Source organism: Anguilla anguilla, chromosome 2 (assembly GCF_013347855.1).
Source record: "Anguilla anguilla isolate fAngAng1 chromosome 2, fAngAng1.pri, whole genome shotgun sequence".
Classification (NCBI taxonomy): Eukaryota; Metazoa; Chordata; class Actinopteri; order Anguilliformes; family Anguillidae; genus Anguilla; species Anguilla anguilla.
Genome location: NC_049202.1, coordinates 16,728,716 through 16,744,578, shown reverse-complemented (window position 1 = coordinate 16,744,578; position 15,863 = coordinate 16,728,716). Strand labels below are relative to the sequence as shown.

General features: G+C 38.6%; 1 protein-coding gene across 1 annotated transcript; it reads right to left on the bottom strand.

Annotated features, from left to right (window-relative positions):
• Positions 1-267: 267 nt before the first annotated feature.
• On the bottom strand, positions 268-15,080 carry cusr (Copper-only SOD repeat protein). Its single transcript, XM_035402638.1, has 10 exons — positions 14,958-15,080; positions 10,792-12,874; positions 9,393-9,492; positions 7,676-7,753; positions 7,339-7,443; positions 6,797-6,929; positions 6,170-6,284; positions 4,702-4,826; positions 1,633-1,716; positions 268-911 (listed from the first exon to the last, which is right to left on the bottom strand). Exons 1-10 carry the CDS (start codon positions 14,995-14,997, stop codon positions 820-822), a joined length of 2,955 nt encoding a protein of 984 aa, XP_035258529.1. The 5' UTR covers positions 14,998-15,080; the 3' UTR covers positions 268-819.
• Positions 15,081-15,863: the final 783 nt, after the last annotated feature.

The window sequence follows — 15,863 nt, the reverse complement described above, 5'->3', positions numbered from 1 at the left end:
TTCTCCAATTACGCTTGGTCCCCTAAAATGGGGGGAACGTAAAAAAGACTGTAATTCCTGCATTGATCACTGGATATGGATGTAAATACCCTTAAACTAAAGCTGATGACAATCTACACTTTAAAATCATATGCATTGTTTTATTTTAAATCAAATGTGCTGGAGTACAGAGCTAAAACACAGAAACTGTACATTTAACTGCATATATTTTTCATTAATATTTATTTAGTTATTTATTTACTGTGGAAAACAACATTTTTGCATCAGTTGAACTTTTTTTTTTTTTTTTTTTTTTTTTTTTTACAATTTACTGTACTGAATGTCTTCAGCTTTGGACAATACTGATTTCCCCCACATTGCAGCATTTCATACAAGACATTTCAACAGACTCGGATGCTGTGCCATTTAAAAGATGTTGGCTTCATACAGAAATACATGAAATTAAGCATTATAAAAGTACAAAGGACTATACATTATAGAATATTGGCTATGTTTATATATTTGGACATTTTAGCTTACATTAATGACAGTATAAAGTATTGCTTCCTGTCATGTCCTCTATTATTACTGCATAAAGTACTCTTGTAAAACAAAATTGAACCCATTATGTGACAGTAAATATCCAGACATTTCATTTAATATATACAATTACTCCCTGCATTGATTTAGTCAACCCAATAAAGGTCACATTCTGCATACTGTGAAGAACAAGCAAGTTTAAGCATATTTACAAATATAATATCTAATTTCTCCCCAAATAAAATGTATTTGCAATTCTGTTATCCTGGAATGAGCAAATTGCAGACTCTTATCTGTGGTCTACAGAAGAATCCAACAGAGGAGGAACTGGATGGCAGTTATTGTGAACATGATTGAAAGTCTTCCAGGAAATAGTAGTTCTCCAGAATTTCCTGAGAGAGACATGACATGGGAACTGTTAATTAAACTCTAATCATAATACAGATGCATGGAGATGTTCAGCTGAGGTTTGTCCTTATTACAGTGGCAGACAATGGGGAGTGGTGGTGTAGTACTGTAAGCCAAAGGTTACAGGTTTAATTCCCAGCTATGACTCTGTGTTTATGCTACTGAGTATGGGACTTAACTTGAATTGCCTCATCACATATCACATATCCTGCTGAAAATATGATGAGAGCAAAAATACAAATGCAATACAAGATACAAAAGATGTAAATTGTCCTTTGTAAATTTGCCTAGATTTTGTGATTAGTTCATAAGAGGAAACTGGTTTTTCCTCTTATGAACTGTAAGGGATATGCATGTTGTATTGTCTTACACACACACACAGACGCACACAGACGCACACACACACACACACAGACACACACACACGCACACACACACACACACACACACACACACATCCACGCAACACACACACACACACACACATCTGCTAGCTTAATGGACACCTATGTATCCCTACTGTTTGCCCTCCTGCTGTTACTGCATGTCTTCAGACATACAGTTGAATGAAGTACATAATTACTAATTATTCGGTGCCTTGTTAGCCCCATGCCATTTTCTATTAGGTCCGTCAGTCTGTGAATGTGACTATTTGGTCAGATAGTCACATTCACACACTCTCTCACACACACACTTCATACTTACTATCTGAGCATTGGTTAGATCTTCTAAATGGTCCCATCCTCTCATCATCTTTAAGGGAGTTCAGACTTTGCATGCTCACATTTCCTGAAAGAGAGTTTATGGTTTCTCACTTTCAATAAAAACATTAGTTATAGTTACTTTATAATTGCATTTTGCCAACCCCCGATTTAGGTCATTGTGGAAGACTGAGTATAGATATGTTTTTTTTGTTTTTCATATTTTGTAAGTTAAAGGATATTTAAGAGACTATAGAAAAAATAATTTTGGTTAATATTGTTTTATTTAGGATATATTTATTTTTTCAGGATGGACTAAAGGTTTTGTTTTTACTCTGAAACTTATTTCTCAACTAGTTGGTAGACAAAATTTTAGCAGCAAGAAAAAAAAGGAAAAAAAAAAATAGAATTCTGCCCAGACCTTTTTGTTACATTTTTTAAACAATGACAATCAACTTTCACTCTCCACTGTCATGTGATAGACATGTATGCCATTGCTGTGGTCTTTTAAACTTCCTTATGCTGTGGGAAGAAGCAAAGCCAAAAAGCAGGCTGAAAATACTGACAGAAATTGAGTATGTGAAGGATGACATGTTCCTGTTGGCAGAGACCATACAAAAGCTAAATATGTCCATAAACAGAATTAATTTTAAAAGCGTGAAATATGAATTGTTTTTAAAAGATCATGCTCAACCAGGCGGTTGATATGTCATTTGAAGGTAGGGAAGGATAATGAGGATTAATAATAATATCACTGAATACAAAGTTTAGCAAAGAAAGCATGTGTGATTCATTTGCAAAATTGTTTCATTTGCAAACAGGTGAGTACTAAAAGTTGTTGAAGGCTGATATGGATGATTTACTCCATTACTAATTTCTCAAGATGTAAAATACAGGTTTAGTCATTTTTGAGACTGCTTATTTTACTATGCTGAAATGCCATGGCCAGGACTTCATGGACACCATACTGTTTTAAGGCAGATCATTTCCTGCATATTCAGAGACTGAGGAAGGATCTCAATGATGAAGATAATCCATTTTACATCCTCAGAATTTCAGATAAGAGTGATAATTCTTACTTATCAAGTGAAGTAAGACTTGGATGGCTTTTTATGTTAACCTTTATCTAAGCCTATGAGTGCTTTTAGTTTGTCTTTTACTGACAGATCGAACAGCTGGTAGAGGTCAATAATTTCCTAAATAAAGGTCACAGTGATACAAAATCACTTAAGTCTCTTATTACCCTTATCGGAAGTCTGATTTTGACAAAAATAAAGTGACAGTTTATGAAACAGGTTAAAGGAACAACTGAATCAGAGAAGACTGAAATAGTGTTTTATTTTGACTATTAGCCTGGTGGTTTATTTCTGTTTATGATAATATTCTGTTAATAAAATACATGTTGTGGACTGGTTTTCTTGTGACTTGGTTACAAGTGAAAATGTGTTTTAATCTATTAAAACTGTACTGTGCGATGCAGAAAAAAAACAGAACAAAGATAGCAGAAGAACAAATCCTGTGATCATGTGGAATACAAGTTGATGTTTGTGCTTCTTCTTTTCTAACCACACGGACCGGTGTTAGAACACATACCCTAACCCTAACCCACCAACTAGGGGAAGCAATTGTTCAAGAAAGACCATAGCTTATACCTCTGCCTACCTTCACCCATTGCCATGCATACAAGATCTGCTGGACAGTCTGGGGGTCAACACAAGGTTCTCCATACTGGATCAGGGAAGTGCACACCAAGGTCAGGAGTGTGGGACCCAGACACCTAACAGCCTTTACTATTCCTTGGGGGTTATATGTATGGATATAATTTCCAATCAGCTTTCCAAATGGCCCAACAACATTTCAGTGATGTATGGGGGGTGTTACAAGAGATTAGGGATGAGTGTTGTGCTCCATATCTGGATGATGTTCTCTGTTACTCTAAGATCATGAGATCATGTGACCAGTCTCAGACATGTGCTTCGCCAGATGAAAGAAGATGGCATCAAGCTCAGTCACAGAAAATGTGAGCCCTTTATAAAAAAAAGTCTGCTATAGTGGTTGCCTTGTGTCAAGAGCGGGACTCATGATCAAGCCAAAGGCCTTGGAAGCAATGATTGCACTCAAAGAGAAGGAACCTCACATAGCTGGGGAGGTCCAAGCACTGCTGGGAGTTCTGGGATATTATCATCCAGGATTCATTCAAAATTTCTCTCAGCTGGCAAGGCCCATGTTTGAGCACATTGTGAGACCAGTGGAAATTCCACGAAACCACAGAACTGGTTAATTTATTTTGATTAAAAAGACATTTTGAATATAACAGTATGGACTAAAGGTTTAGTGTTAAAGTATCAACTGAAAAAGAATATTTAAAGAGCGTTTTGTTTTGGCTATTAGCTTGTTTCTGTTTATGTTAATATTCTGAGTACGTGTTTTGGACTGGTTTTCTGGTGACATGGTTATAAAGAAAAATGTGGTTTACGCTATTATGACTCATGATACATGCAGAAAAAAAGAAGAAGGATAGCAAGAAAAAGAAATCCTGTGGTCAAGTGTAACGCGGATGATGCTGATGTTTTGCGCTTCTTGTTTTATAACCACAGCATGAGTTCTCACTGTCCCTGCCTCAGCAATTTTGGAAGTCAGCACATACACAAGACACTGAGCACAACAGCATTGGTCCTCTGCCTGATATAATATTCATAAAGATTTGTTAGCTATATGCTCAATTTGTAAAATGAATGTGTATTCTGAGTACTGTATTGTTTCCAGTAGACAGCAACTTATTTAGTGCCTGGCTGCTGTGCATCACCCAGGGGGGTGCAACACTTTCATGGAGTTTGAGGCATTATATAAATGCAATCAATTATTATTATTATTATTGTTCGTTGTTGTTGTTGTTAAACAATTGACAAGTATGGTCAATAACAGACTTGTCATCAGAAATGTCTGGGAATACTTCAATATTGTCATTATGTATTTTATTCCTAGATACAGAAAATTGTATTACTTTCACAATAAGGAACAAAATACATCATGACAATACATGACAGCAATACATTGTTATCATTAAAAATACCTGAAACCAGAATGCTGACTTTCTGGCACTGCCCCCCTGCTGCAGATGAGAGCGCTCCTGGCAAGATGGTGACTCTCCAAAGATCAACCGCAAGAACTGTGGCAACCTTGCTGCGTAAGTCATATCTGAAACAATAATAAAAATGCAATGAGTAAAATGACAAAAATGTGAACCAGCTTGCTTTTTATTCATTCCAGGTGTTCACACCCTTTACCAGAACCCAAACTGTCTTCTTTGTGGCTCTACCAGTCGAGCCTTGCTCATCATTTACATGGCTCCTCAACCAAAGCCTCAGAGGGCTCAAAGTCTGTGGCGAAAAGGATTCACTTTTCTGACAGTTTGGTTTTGTAAAATCAGTTGTAGAGATGTTACTGTTAGACTTCAGTAATTATTTTTTTTTTTTCAACTCATGCACAGTATCATGAGCTTGTGGATTTTGAAGGGAATTAACAGATTTTTGTTTGAAACACAAGCATTTAAATATGTTTTTCTTTCACATCAGTTTCATAATGTTTGTCAAACATTTGTTCAACAGTTTGTTACAGACATTTTCGATTTTCATGTTTTTTTTACCCTTTATCTGACAAAGATTTTTTTTTTGAAACATTGCATGAATAAACCACAAAGCAGTATTTGCAGGTGTGTGGCTATTCTTTATTCTTTCATTGCTTAATTCTATTGCCCTGCACCTAGCTAAGCCAGATAGGTCTGGGAGGTCCCCTGAAAGTTATTTTAAGGAGCATTGCAGGAGTGGATGATCTTTCATGTTCATTTCATTATGCATTAATATCATTTTCCGTTCATGACCAAATAATATCTGGGATCATTTAGGAAAAGCTACCAGTAAGTTTGTATGTGACATGCCATGCATCATGTATCTATGACAGAACTTTATTTTAAATTGTAAATACTCATATATAATATATAAGACTTTGCAGACTACGTATTGCACAATGTAATCTTACAGCCAAATTGGATTCTAACCAATGGTTTGTGTTAGGAGGGTGTATCTCTTTGCACATAGCTCCATGTCAGTGTTTTTTAAATTTTTTTAAAATTAATTTTACTGCCCAATCCAAAATCTGAATATCCATAACACCCTTCGGATTAAGGCTTTCACTTGTGCAACTTTGCAAAGCGTGGGATAGAAATTATATTGAAGGATAGCAACATTTTTCCTCACAATCTCTATTAGTTCATGTGACAAAACATATTCTTGTGTGTTTCATTCAAGTAAAACAGCTAACAGCTAGCTTCAGAGGATGTTTCAATTTGAAGCACAGGGAAACCACCTTACATTTCCACTTATATTATACTGTATTACTGTACACATTTATTTTTAGTGCTACACAAACTTATTCAAAGTAAAAAAAACATACATATCCATTTTTATTTCGTTGTTTCATTTTGAGTTTTGAAATCCTGTAATCTTTCATCTATTTAAATGTCTGTAGCTTACCATCCTTACCTGCTAAAGTTTTTCACATTGGGGAAGATGAGTTCAGTGGAGGGGGACATTGGCTGAATGTCAGCACAGGCCAAAATCCTACTTTGGTTCCTCAGCACTATTGATCGGTTCACAACTATGGTACAGAAAAAAAAGTGTTACATATATTCCCAAATGTAGTCATTCTTCCACAACTGTACAAGTAACTTCAAGCAACTAGCATGCTCTGATGACCAAAAGCCCAGCACATTAATAAACTTGAAATAATTGTAACATGTGCACCAAATGTCCTTTTTGAACCAGTTTTGAATTATTGTGAGTGTGCAGTTGTCCTGTCTAAACAACTGACATATTAAATCAGTTTCATGTCACATAATGAACTAAATGGATGACTGAAAATTAATTCACAGAACCCCACCACCACAAAAATATAAACACATATATATATATTTTCCCCTCTTTAAATGTAATGATGAAATCCGAGCGAATAGATTAGTTGGTTTAGTTGACCAAAACAAAGCTACACAGAATGTGGAATGTTGTGTGTGTGTGTGTGAGGGTGGGGGGGGGGGGGGGGTATTAGTGCTTTCAGCACACCCATATTAGTGATAATGTGTAAATAACCATGTGAAAACCGTAAACTGCTACCTGTGAAATCCCCGGTCAGCTGAAGAGTTGTGTCAGTGAACAGCATTCTCTGCCCCAAGTTCACATTCCCATGTTTGGCTGACAGGTCCCCGACCGCACAGTTTAGAGGATGGTCACGGGAGCAGCTGGAGTTCTATGGGTAGCAGAGAAGAGTCTGAAATATCCATTTTCACTTACACTTCCCTGTGCTGGAAAAAATTACTTTGCATCTCACATCTTTACCAGCTTCTATTGTACAGTCTGGGTTTGGCTATACTGTGTGCAGCATGAATTATTCAAATGCCTTCATAATAAAACATGAAGCCATGCATCACTACTGACACAAAGCTCATGAAAACCTGTGACAATTATGCAAACAAAAATAAATGAGGTTAAATAAGTCCATACTAGCATATTGTAATTTAGTCTCCAAAAAATGGTTATCCTCAAATCAGAAATGGCTATGTATGCGCATAGGTCTAGAAAATAACAAAAAGGACACATGTTAAATCCCATTGCATCATATCATATGACTCATCATGTAATGTAAAGAGGGAACTCACCACAGCAGGCATGCCAAAAGGATTAAATCGGCCTCCAACTCCAGTGCATTGACTGACATTCTCACCAGCACGGAAGTCATGTACATCCCAGGAAGGATCCATAACCTGTGGGTAAAAAGCTAAAAACTTAGCTAAATGCAATTCAGGAGCCCTCAAGTTAAACCGTAGACCTACTGTATTTTTCCCTTCCCTTCCTTGTTTTTATACCTATACTAGTATGTGTACATACTGCTGTGTTGTAACAACCAATGCTTTATTGAGTGTGCAGACTAAAAATATGTACCCTTCTTCATATTATGCTACCCATAATTTACTTGAAAAACAGCATTGAACTCACTGCAAGCTTTTGTGATGAGCGAATGTCCACCTCCAAAATTACGTCGCTGTAGCTGCCATCAGGATATATCCACTGAGACTACAGAAGCATAGGGGATTATGTTAAAATGCATGCATTACTATGCAAGTTAATTTTCCATGTTAAACCACAAGGAGAATGAACTTACACTAAGCAATGTCGCACAATTAAAAACATTTTTTGGGATTTCGATAAGTAATATGTTTCGAATGGACTGTTTTCACTTTCAAAAAAGGAACCAGCAAAATCAATTATGACTATTTAAATCATTTAAAATACACACAAATAAGGGAAACTGAATGCCCAAAATAAAATTAAAATAAATTTGATATAGGCCATACTGGTTTTCAAGCTATCTTTCAGTACTTGCTCATAATGTGTTAACATAATATGTTCGGCGGCTATCTTTCATCTGACAGATCCTTCTGCTCATCGTCACGCGGGACTGCAGTGGGCTGCGGGCAGCACTCACACTACCAAGCCCCCCTTGGCCAGTGCAGCGCCGCGGGAACGGCACTGCAACCCCCATGATACCGCTATTATCATGTATACCGCTCATTTAATCGCGCGTCCGACAACTGCGTCATGTTTTTGTGGCAGCTTTGAAAACGATCAAGTTCCCAACCCCCTCCCTCCGTTCGCATTTCATTGGGTCAGTCAGACATATTGCTTGCAAGTAATGTCAGGTGGTTATCACATTATTTACTATTTCTTGCTTTCCCTGACGTCATTATATAGAATACTTGACGTCTGTACAATGTGTCACATTTTTTAAAATATTATTATTATTATTATTATTATTATGTGAGAGTAACTGAATTGGAGCAGAGAGGCAAGCTGACATTATCTGTAGACCCTGTTGAGTTTGCTGGGAGGGTGTCTTAAAATTACGAACCGTTTTGTAGCTTTGGAGAAATACATGTGCGAAATAGCTTTCCAGTTTATACAATTCACCAACATTCACCAGCTTTCTGGCATAGGATCCATGTGCCAATTTGTTAGCAACACCAAGGCACTAACATTGCCGTAGCCTACTTGGTAATGAGTTACACCATGCTTGTTCGTTATAAAGCCAGTAAAAGTAGGACATATAGTTTGCTGCAATTTTTAAATATGGATTGATTTATTTATTTGACTGGAACAAGTAACCATTATTTTTTTAAAGTAGCCTACAGCAGTGGTTCTCAAACTCGGTCCTGGGGGACCCCTGTGTATGCTGGTTTTCATTCCAACCTCAACAGCAATCCCAGAATTTTAACATGCTGTTCATTTTTCTTAATTATAGGTGCTTTTCATGTTTTAGAGCTGGGGTTCCAGAAAGGGCCAGTGTGGGTGCACACACCTGCTTCTACTAATCAATCACTAAAGTCATTGCTAAGCACCTTGATTATTAGAATCAGGATCAGGTGGCCTGGCCCTTTCTGGATAAGACTGGGGACCCCAGCTCTAAAACATGAAAAGCACCTAATTAAGAAAAATTAACAGCTTGTTAAAATTCTGGGATTGCTGTACACAGGGGTCCCCCAGGACCGAGTTTGAGAACCACTGGCCTACAGTGTAATGTTTAGCTACTTTGCTGGTTTAAAAATAAAAAAAAAATAAAAAAAATGGCAATGGTGCATAGTCCAGAATATAAAATAGGCTACGTTGAAAGATTTCGCACAACTGAATTTTCAACCTGTAATCAAAGAGTTCTCACCAGTGTAATCGATCCCGTAACGTTGCTCTTGAACGTCGCCTGTGCTGTCACCAGCTGACCAGCAGAGGCGTTCACAGCAGAAATGTTAGCGCACTGCATCCTAAATTTCATTTAAACAAAAATAAGTGAATACATTCAAATGTAAGAAAACACACGCATACATATGATTTATAACATCCATTCTTCAGGAATAATGCAAATGCAAATACAATTTACTTTCCCATTATTAAAAAAAAAATTGCAATGAGCTTTGTAATCTGCATTTGTAGTCTGAGTTACTGTAAGTAGGACACTTTCGAGACTGATGAGAGAGAGAGACCAGCTCAAGGTTGTTTTTCAGAATTAAGAAGAATGGGGACCTCAATTCCTACGAGCTTTTGTTATAGAACCCAGGCTATATGTGTCATAGACAGTTCAGCAACAGACCGTAAAATATTGTTCAGTTTTTAAGATATCTTATCTAGTTATATATAATTCAGCAGGTTCAATCGTGCCACTGCACAAGACTGTAAACAGGAAGTTGTAAATCATTCTTCAAACATTGATGTTGATTTACATTAAATATCTCTAGGGGTCCCCCTCTACTGGGATGTCACCAGTACCTGTGTTACTGTTAATTTGAAACAAATGAGCATGTTCTGCTGCTTGATGCATGGATGTCAATCTAAATACTTCCATTTAATAAAAGGCACTGATTACATTATGCATGTTAGGTGTGTATAAATGAACACATTCTTGATATTTAAATTGAATTTTAACACGACTAAGGATAATAAATGTATCATAAATCTGGTTATATTTACTTTTTCACAGTAATTTTTGATGAATAACAGACCACGTGTTGTTCATGTCTTCTTACTCATGTAATCAGTTCTGCATTTTGGGCCGTACGCCCGTAACATTAGGCTGGAATTTACTTTGAGACACTAAGACATTTTTGGAAGTGGAAATTGAACATTTTGTCACCACTATGCCGTGCACAAGGAGGCACTAGCACTGAAGCTTGTGCTCTCTATGGATACAATTACTCATGCGCAAATGACTGTTTTTCATACTACAAGACACAGTGTCATTTAAATGAGAGGGCATCTTGTACTTACAATAAATTATAATAAATGGTAAAAAAATAAATAAAAATAAACATAGACATACTGTAAGACCATTCTACCCTGTTAGCACAAAACTTGTGTCCCACTGAGCTCATGGCTAGTACCTTTACAGAGACACTCAGAAACCCTTGTGACACCAGCTGAATAGCCATAAGTGCTTGTGTGGTTTGTTTATGTTAGCGAATGTTTTGAATGGGTTATCTCACTCATATGTGCAAAATATAAAACACAGACAAAACACCAGAGCAAAATAATGTGTATAATGCAAAAAATTGTAAAATTTACAATACCTTGAACCATTGGTGTAATGAATTACCACTGAACGGCCAACTATGCTGTTTGGTCCTGAGAGAGGCATATTGCTGTCCATATAAAGTTCTTGTTTTTTGTCCAAATTTGTCAGTAATCCAAACTTCCCACTAATGTCACCAATCTCATATTGGTCTACAGAGCCGGTTCCAGGTGCTGGAGACATGGATGCATTGATTGACAAGGGATTGAAGTGGCCTAAGATGTTCTCATTAGAACAGGGATTGCTGCCATTCTTAATGGGAAGCACATGCACGTGGTAGCCTCCAGCCCTGGAGGCCAGATTCGACAGGGAGACGTTGATTTGCGTTGGGCCCTGAGGTGACTCCTGTACAAAGTGGATCTGACCTGTGGCTGTCCCCACCCCAGCCCAGGAGCCAGTCTGTGCCGATGGCAACCGTGCGTCAGTGATGTTAGCGCAAGCCAGTCTGGGCCCCATTCTGTTTTCCCTGTGGATCACCACCGATCTGCCAATCACTGAGCTTATGTCAGAGACCCAGGAAGTCGTGTCAGTGAAGAAGTACTTGCTCTCCACCCCTCCAACCTTGGGAAGGAGGTGTAGAGTTTGGTGTTTGCTGGCCAGGTCTCCGATTTCACACGCAAAGGGATTATCAGGCCTGCAGTTGGCAGCATAGCTGCTGTCTGTGGTGTTGATGTTGAAGGGGTTCCAGTGACCCCCAGTGCTCTGACAGCGATCCGTGCCATTGTCAGCCTCAGAGCTGATGGGGTACTTGTGGATGTGCCAATTGTGACCGTTAGTTGCAGAGGTGGCTGGGTCCCCATAAGAAAGGTCCAGGAATACAGATACATCTGAGTAAGGGTTGGCCCTCAACTGGGTGAAGAAAACGGTGCCAACCACAGGATGTGTGAAGACCGACTTACCCACAGTCACTTCTCCTGGGTATCCGATGCTGGCACATGCAAACCTGCTGCCGTTTGGGTAATGAATCACCACTGAGCGACCGATGATGCTGTTATTGCCAAAAAGGGGAAGGTTCCAGTCAGTGAAGGATTTTTCAAAGTTGTCTGTGCCTTCCAGGGAGCCATGCTTGCTGCTGAGGTCCCCCACCTCATACATGTCATGAGTCGCACCTGGACCTTTGGGATATGCAGGGCCACTTGTGTTCACGTTAAATGGGTTCCAGTGTCCCCCCACATTGTCATTGCTGCAGACACCCTCTCTGGTTGAAAGCATTTGAGGAAGCGGGAAATGATGTACATGATAACCTTTGCCCTGACTTTTCAGGCCAGTCAGATTCGCCCTTATATTTGTTACGTCAAATGGAGATGGCTGACTAAAGCTGAAGTAGCCCTTGGCCCCTTTCATGTCAACACGGGCATTCACCTGCTTCTCTTCCATCACCCTGACCATGGCACATGTGAACTTTTCGCCAGATTTGAGTACCAAAAAACGTGCATTGTTGGTGAAACTTGTCACATCATTCCTGGATTTCTTTGGCTGGGTGGGGGCACCCACCGCCAGGCTCCCCAGGCTGGACAAACTTCCCAGCCCGGACGTGTTCAGTTGGTTCAGAAGAGCCTCACAGCTGGGCGTTGAGCTCTGTGACACAAATGCATCAACACTGGTGGCATTTATACTGCCTTGGACCGGAACCAGGTTGGACAGGATTCTAGCAGAATTGTCTCCTACATTTTGACGAATGTAAACATCGCCTGCCCAAACCACAAAAAATCTGGCCTGCCAGGTGTTCACTTTTTTATTTTGACGAACAACAGTGCAGGCCTTTGTACCATTGCACGCTTCGACCACCAGGGAGAGATCATCTAGCTGAGGCCTTTGAGCAAACAGGTCTGACACGTTAACAGTGGCAGCAGTCTGGTTGACATTAAAGGTGTAGACTCTCGCTCCAATGTTCGTCTCCTGACAGGGCATTTGGAAGTGGCCGTACATAACAGGGAATGCATGTAGGGAGAGCTTCATCGGGCCACAGGATCCTGTGGTGATGTTGACCGTGACCGTTTGCTGACTGGAGTCAAAGCTTGTCTGTCCCAGCACTCCGGCCATATTTATGTTAGCTTGAAATTGCACACAGAATGCCAGCCCTGCAAGTTTGCAGACAGAACAAAAAGAAAACAGATGGTACTGACATACTCTCACAAGGCAGGAGTACACTGGGTCATCTGATAGGATTGTGTACTGACACCGTGATACGGTGTTGATGAATGGATGACATACTTGTATTCGCACAGTCATTCTAACCTGGAAGGTTTACATTATAATAACTGATCACAGTTTTCTTGGTCCTTATCCAGGGCAGCAGCAATCAGACTAAATCAGAGGGCAAAATGTATGCTGTGGCATTACCTACCTACAGACAATTGCTGATAGTAAAGACTTGAAAATAAACACTCCTGATCTACAGTATTCATCTTAATGAATATTATTTTCTGCTCTACACTAGGTTTTGATGGCTAAAACCTCAGCAATAATTTGAAATATGCAAAGATCAAACTTTACTTTATACATTGAAATACACAATACAGTCATACACTTTTTGTGTCAAGAGTCAGCCACCGACAGGTTATGTTATGTCCTTGAATGTGAAGGAGTGAGAGATGATTGCCATTTTCTCCTAGTGTGAAAGAGGACTTATCGCATCACTCACTGTGCCACAACCAGTATTTATGTAAGTCATGTAAGTGGAGACTCTTGTTTTACTTTACCACCTGATATATTTTATCCCCAAATCACATACATAATCAGACAATTAAAGCATCATGTTTCACCCGGACAGTACTTAAAGTCTACTTTCTGCAATGGCAAAGCAAGAGGATCTGGTTTAGTGTGTAATTTGTTGACACATTTAATGAAAGATCAAATTCTTAAAAAGCTATAATTATGGGATTTATACATCACTAGTCTAAAACTATTTTAAAATATAATTTAAGTTTGCTTCTTGTTGGCTAATAAAATATATATGAATTTCAGACCCTTCATGTTTTTCCCAGTAAACATTGGAGTCAGAGTTTTCCGTCATTGTTATTCCTTAGGTGTGAATGTGTTAACATTAAATATTCACACTGATAACATTCATTATTTTCCACACCAAGAGTTGTTACTGCATGGAACAGCTTGAAAGGTTATGTTATAGAAGCAGAGACTATTGAAGAGTCCAGTGTATTATTACAAGGTTTTATAACAGGAAATCCTTTTATCAAGGATAACTTTGTGTGGTTTATATGGTTTTTAAATCATCATTTTGTATAAAGTGTAAATATCTGAGTTAATACACGAAACATCAGAGACTGAACTGCGCTAAGTGGCCAATATGTTTAACAAAACACTTATGATGTCAGCACCTCATCAGCAGGTGAATGGTCTGAGCTGGGACCCACAAAGTGCTCAATGGTCACTATTTAGATTCGCATTATTTACATCCTGAGGCATACATTGCTCTGTAATATTCTTTGTGGACCTCAGTCATGGCAGAAATATCTGAACACTGATATATTTGCCAGGGAGCTAACGATATATAGGAACTAATTTTTATAAAATATAAATAATGAGGACATTGTCTGAGTGCCAGAAGTGACCTAACTACACAATTGCAGAAGTTGTCCTGTTCTGTATTTCTAGTTTTAAGTTCTGGACTACGTGCACAAATATAAACTTAAAGGTAGCAAGAAGCCATGCATCTTACATAATACATCATGTTGATTTATATCGCCTTTATTATGGTCTTTCTTTAGCTTTTATGCATTTTGGCAAATTAAATATGTACTAAGTTTGTAAACAGTTTAATGGGTTTGTGGTACTACAAATACACTCAAACAAAACATGTATGCATCAGTCTCTTGCCCCCTTAATAACAACTCAATTAAGGATCATGATAAAAAAATTATTAAATGTTCAGTTATTTCCAATAGGTGTCTGTTGATGGAAATATTTACTTAACACATCTGACACTTGCACAATCTGAGAGCTGTCTGGGATATACTGTACAATAGCATGCCTGGCACATAATGCAGTAGATGTATCACTGATACTAGCTGTTCAACGTTAAATGAATAGCTGATGGTTACAAAAATAAAACATAAACCAAACACACACACACATACACACACACACACAAACACACAAGCACACACACACACACACACAGAAGAAAATTCTGGAAAAACTCACCCAATGAGGTCAGCAATATGAAGACCTGGGAAAGGCACATTGTGGCTTCTTGCGTGTGTGTGTGTGCGTGGCTGTGTGTAGTTGTATGAGGAGGACTGTGCTCTTTGCCTGTCTCCAGTTGCTCCTGAGAGAAGTGGTGTTGAGCTGATATAGTCTCCGTTCAGCTTCACTGCCTTTTGTCCTGTCACTGATTGGCTCATGCAGGCCTTCCTCTTTAGAGTCACACTCAAAGGAGGAGCTGCAGGCTCAATGGCCACGTTCACAACTCCTACTGCAATCACCCACAGGTGATCACAAGTGAGGCACATCCTCTCATGTATATAATTTCCGGCAAGTTTTAGATCACATTTCTTCTTTAAGAGAGTAGGAAAACTATCTCCTTTTTCTAAAGCAAAAGGCAAAAAATACTTTTGACATTGTCTGCAACTCCATTTATTTTTATTATTAGAATTATTACATTTTTTTCCACACTTTGTAAAAGTATATTCAGCTTGTCTATAATTTTTTTTGAGGTCTTGTTGTTTCTTCTTTCAATATGTCATTTTATTTTTGGTCCTTTTTCCTTGTGATGGGATATTACTGGATATTTCTCCTCTAAAATTAGCGCTAGATGACCATCAGAATTGTATTTTTAGTAACTCTTGTAGCAGTTATACATTCTGAATGACACTTGAGCCTGTGGTACAACGCGGTGGCCATTATTGCACTTGATTGAAGTGACTGGAGAAGTCGCAGGTGACATTTTGGAATGACCTGACTTGTTGGAGGCAGACGCTATACGCTGGCTTGAAGGACACATCACCTCAAATGGTGGCCAGAGAGAAGGAGGTTAATTATATGTTGTGCTTCCAGGAAAAGCAACAGAAAAGTTACAAACTAGTTTGTTTCTAAGAAAAGTCGGGTTGA

Coding starts and splice junctions, on each gene's coding strand:
- cusr (XM_035402638.1), bottom strand. CDS start 14,997: ATGTGCCTTTCCCAGGTCTTCATATTGCTGACCTCATTGG. Junction 7,444..7,675: donor GCTCATCACAAAAGCTTGCA/GTGAGTTCAATG, acceptor TTTTACCCACAG/GTTATGGATCCTTCCTGGGA. Junction 912..1,632: donor ATCTAACCAATGCTCAGATA/GTAAGTATGAAG, acceptor TGTCTCTCTCAG/GAAATTCTGGAGAACTACTA.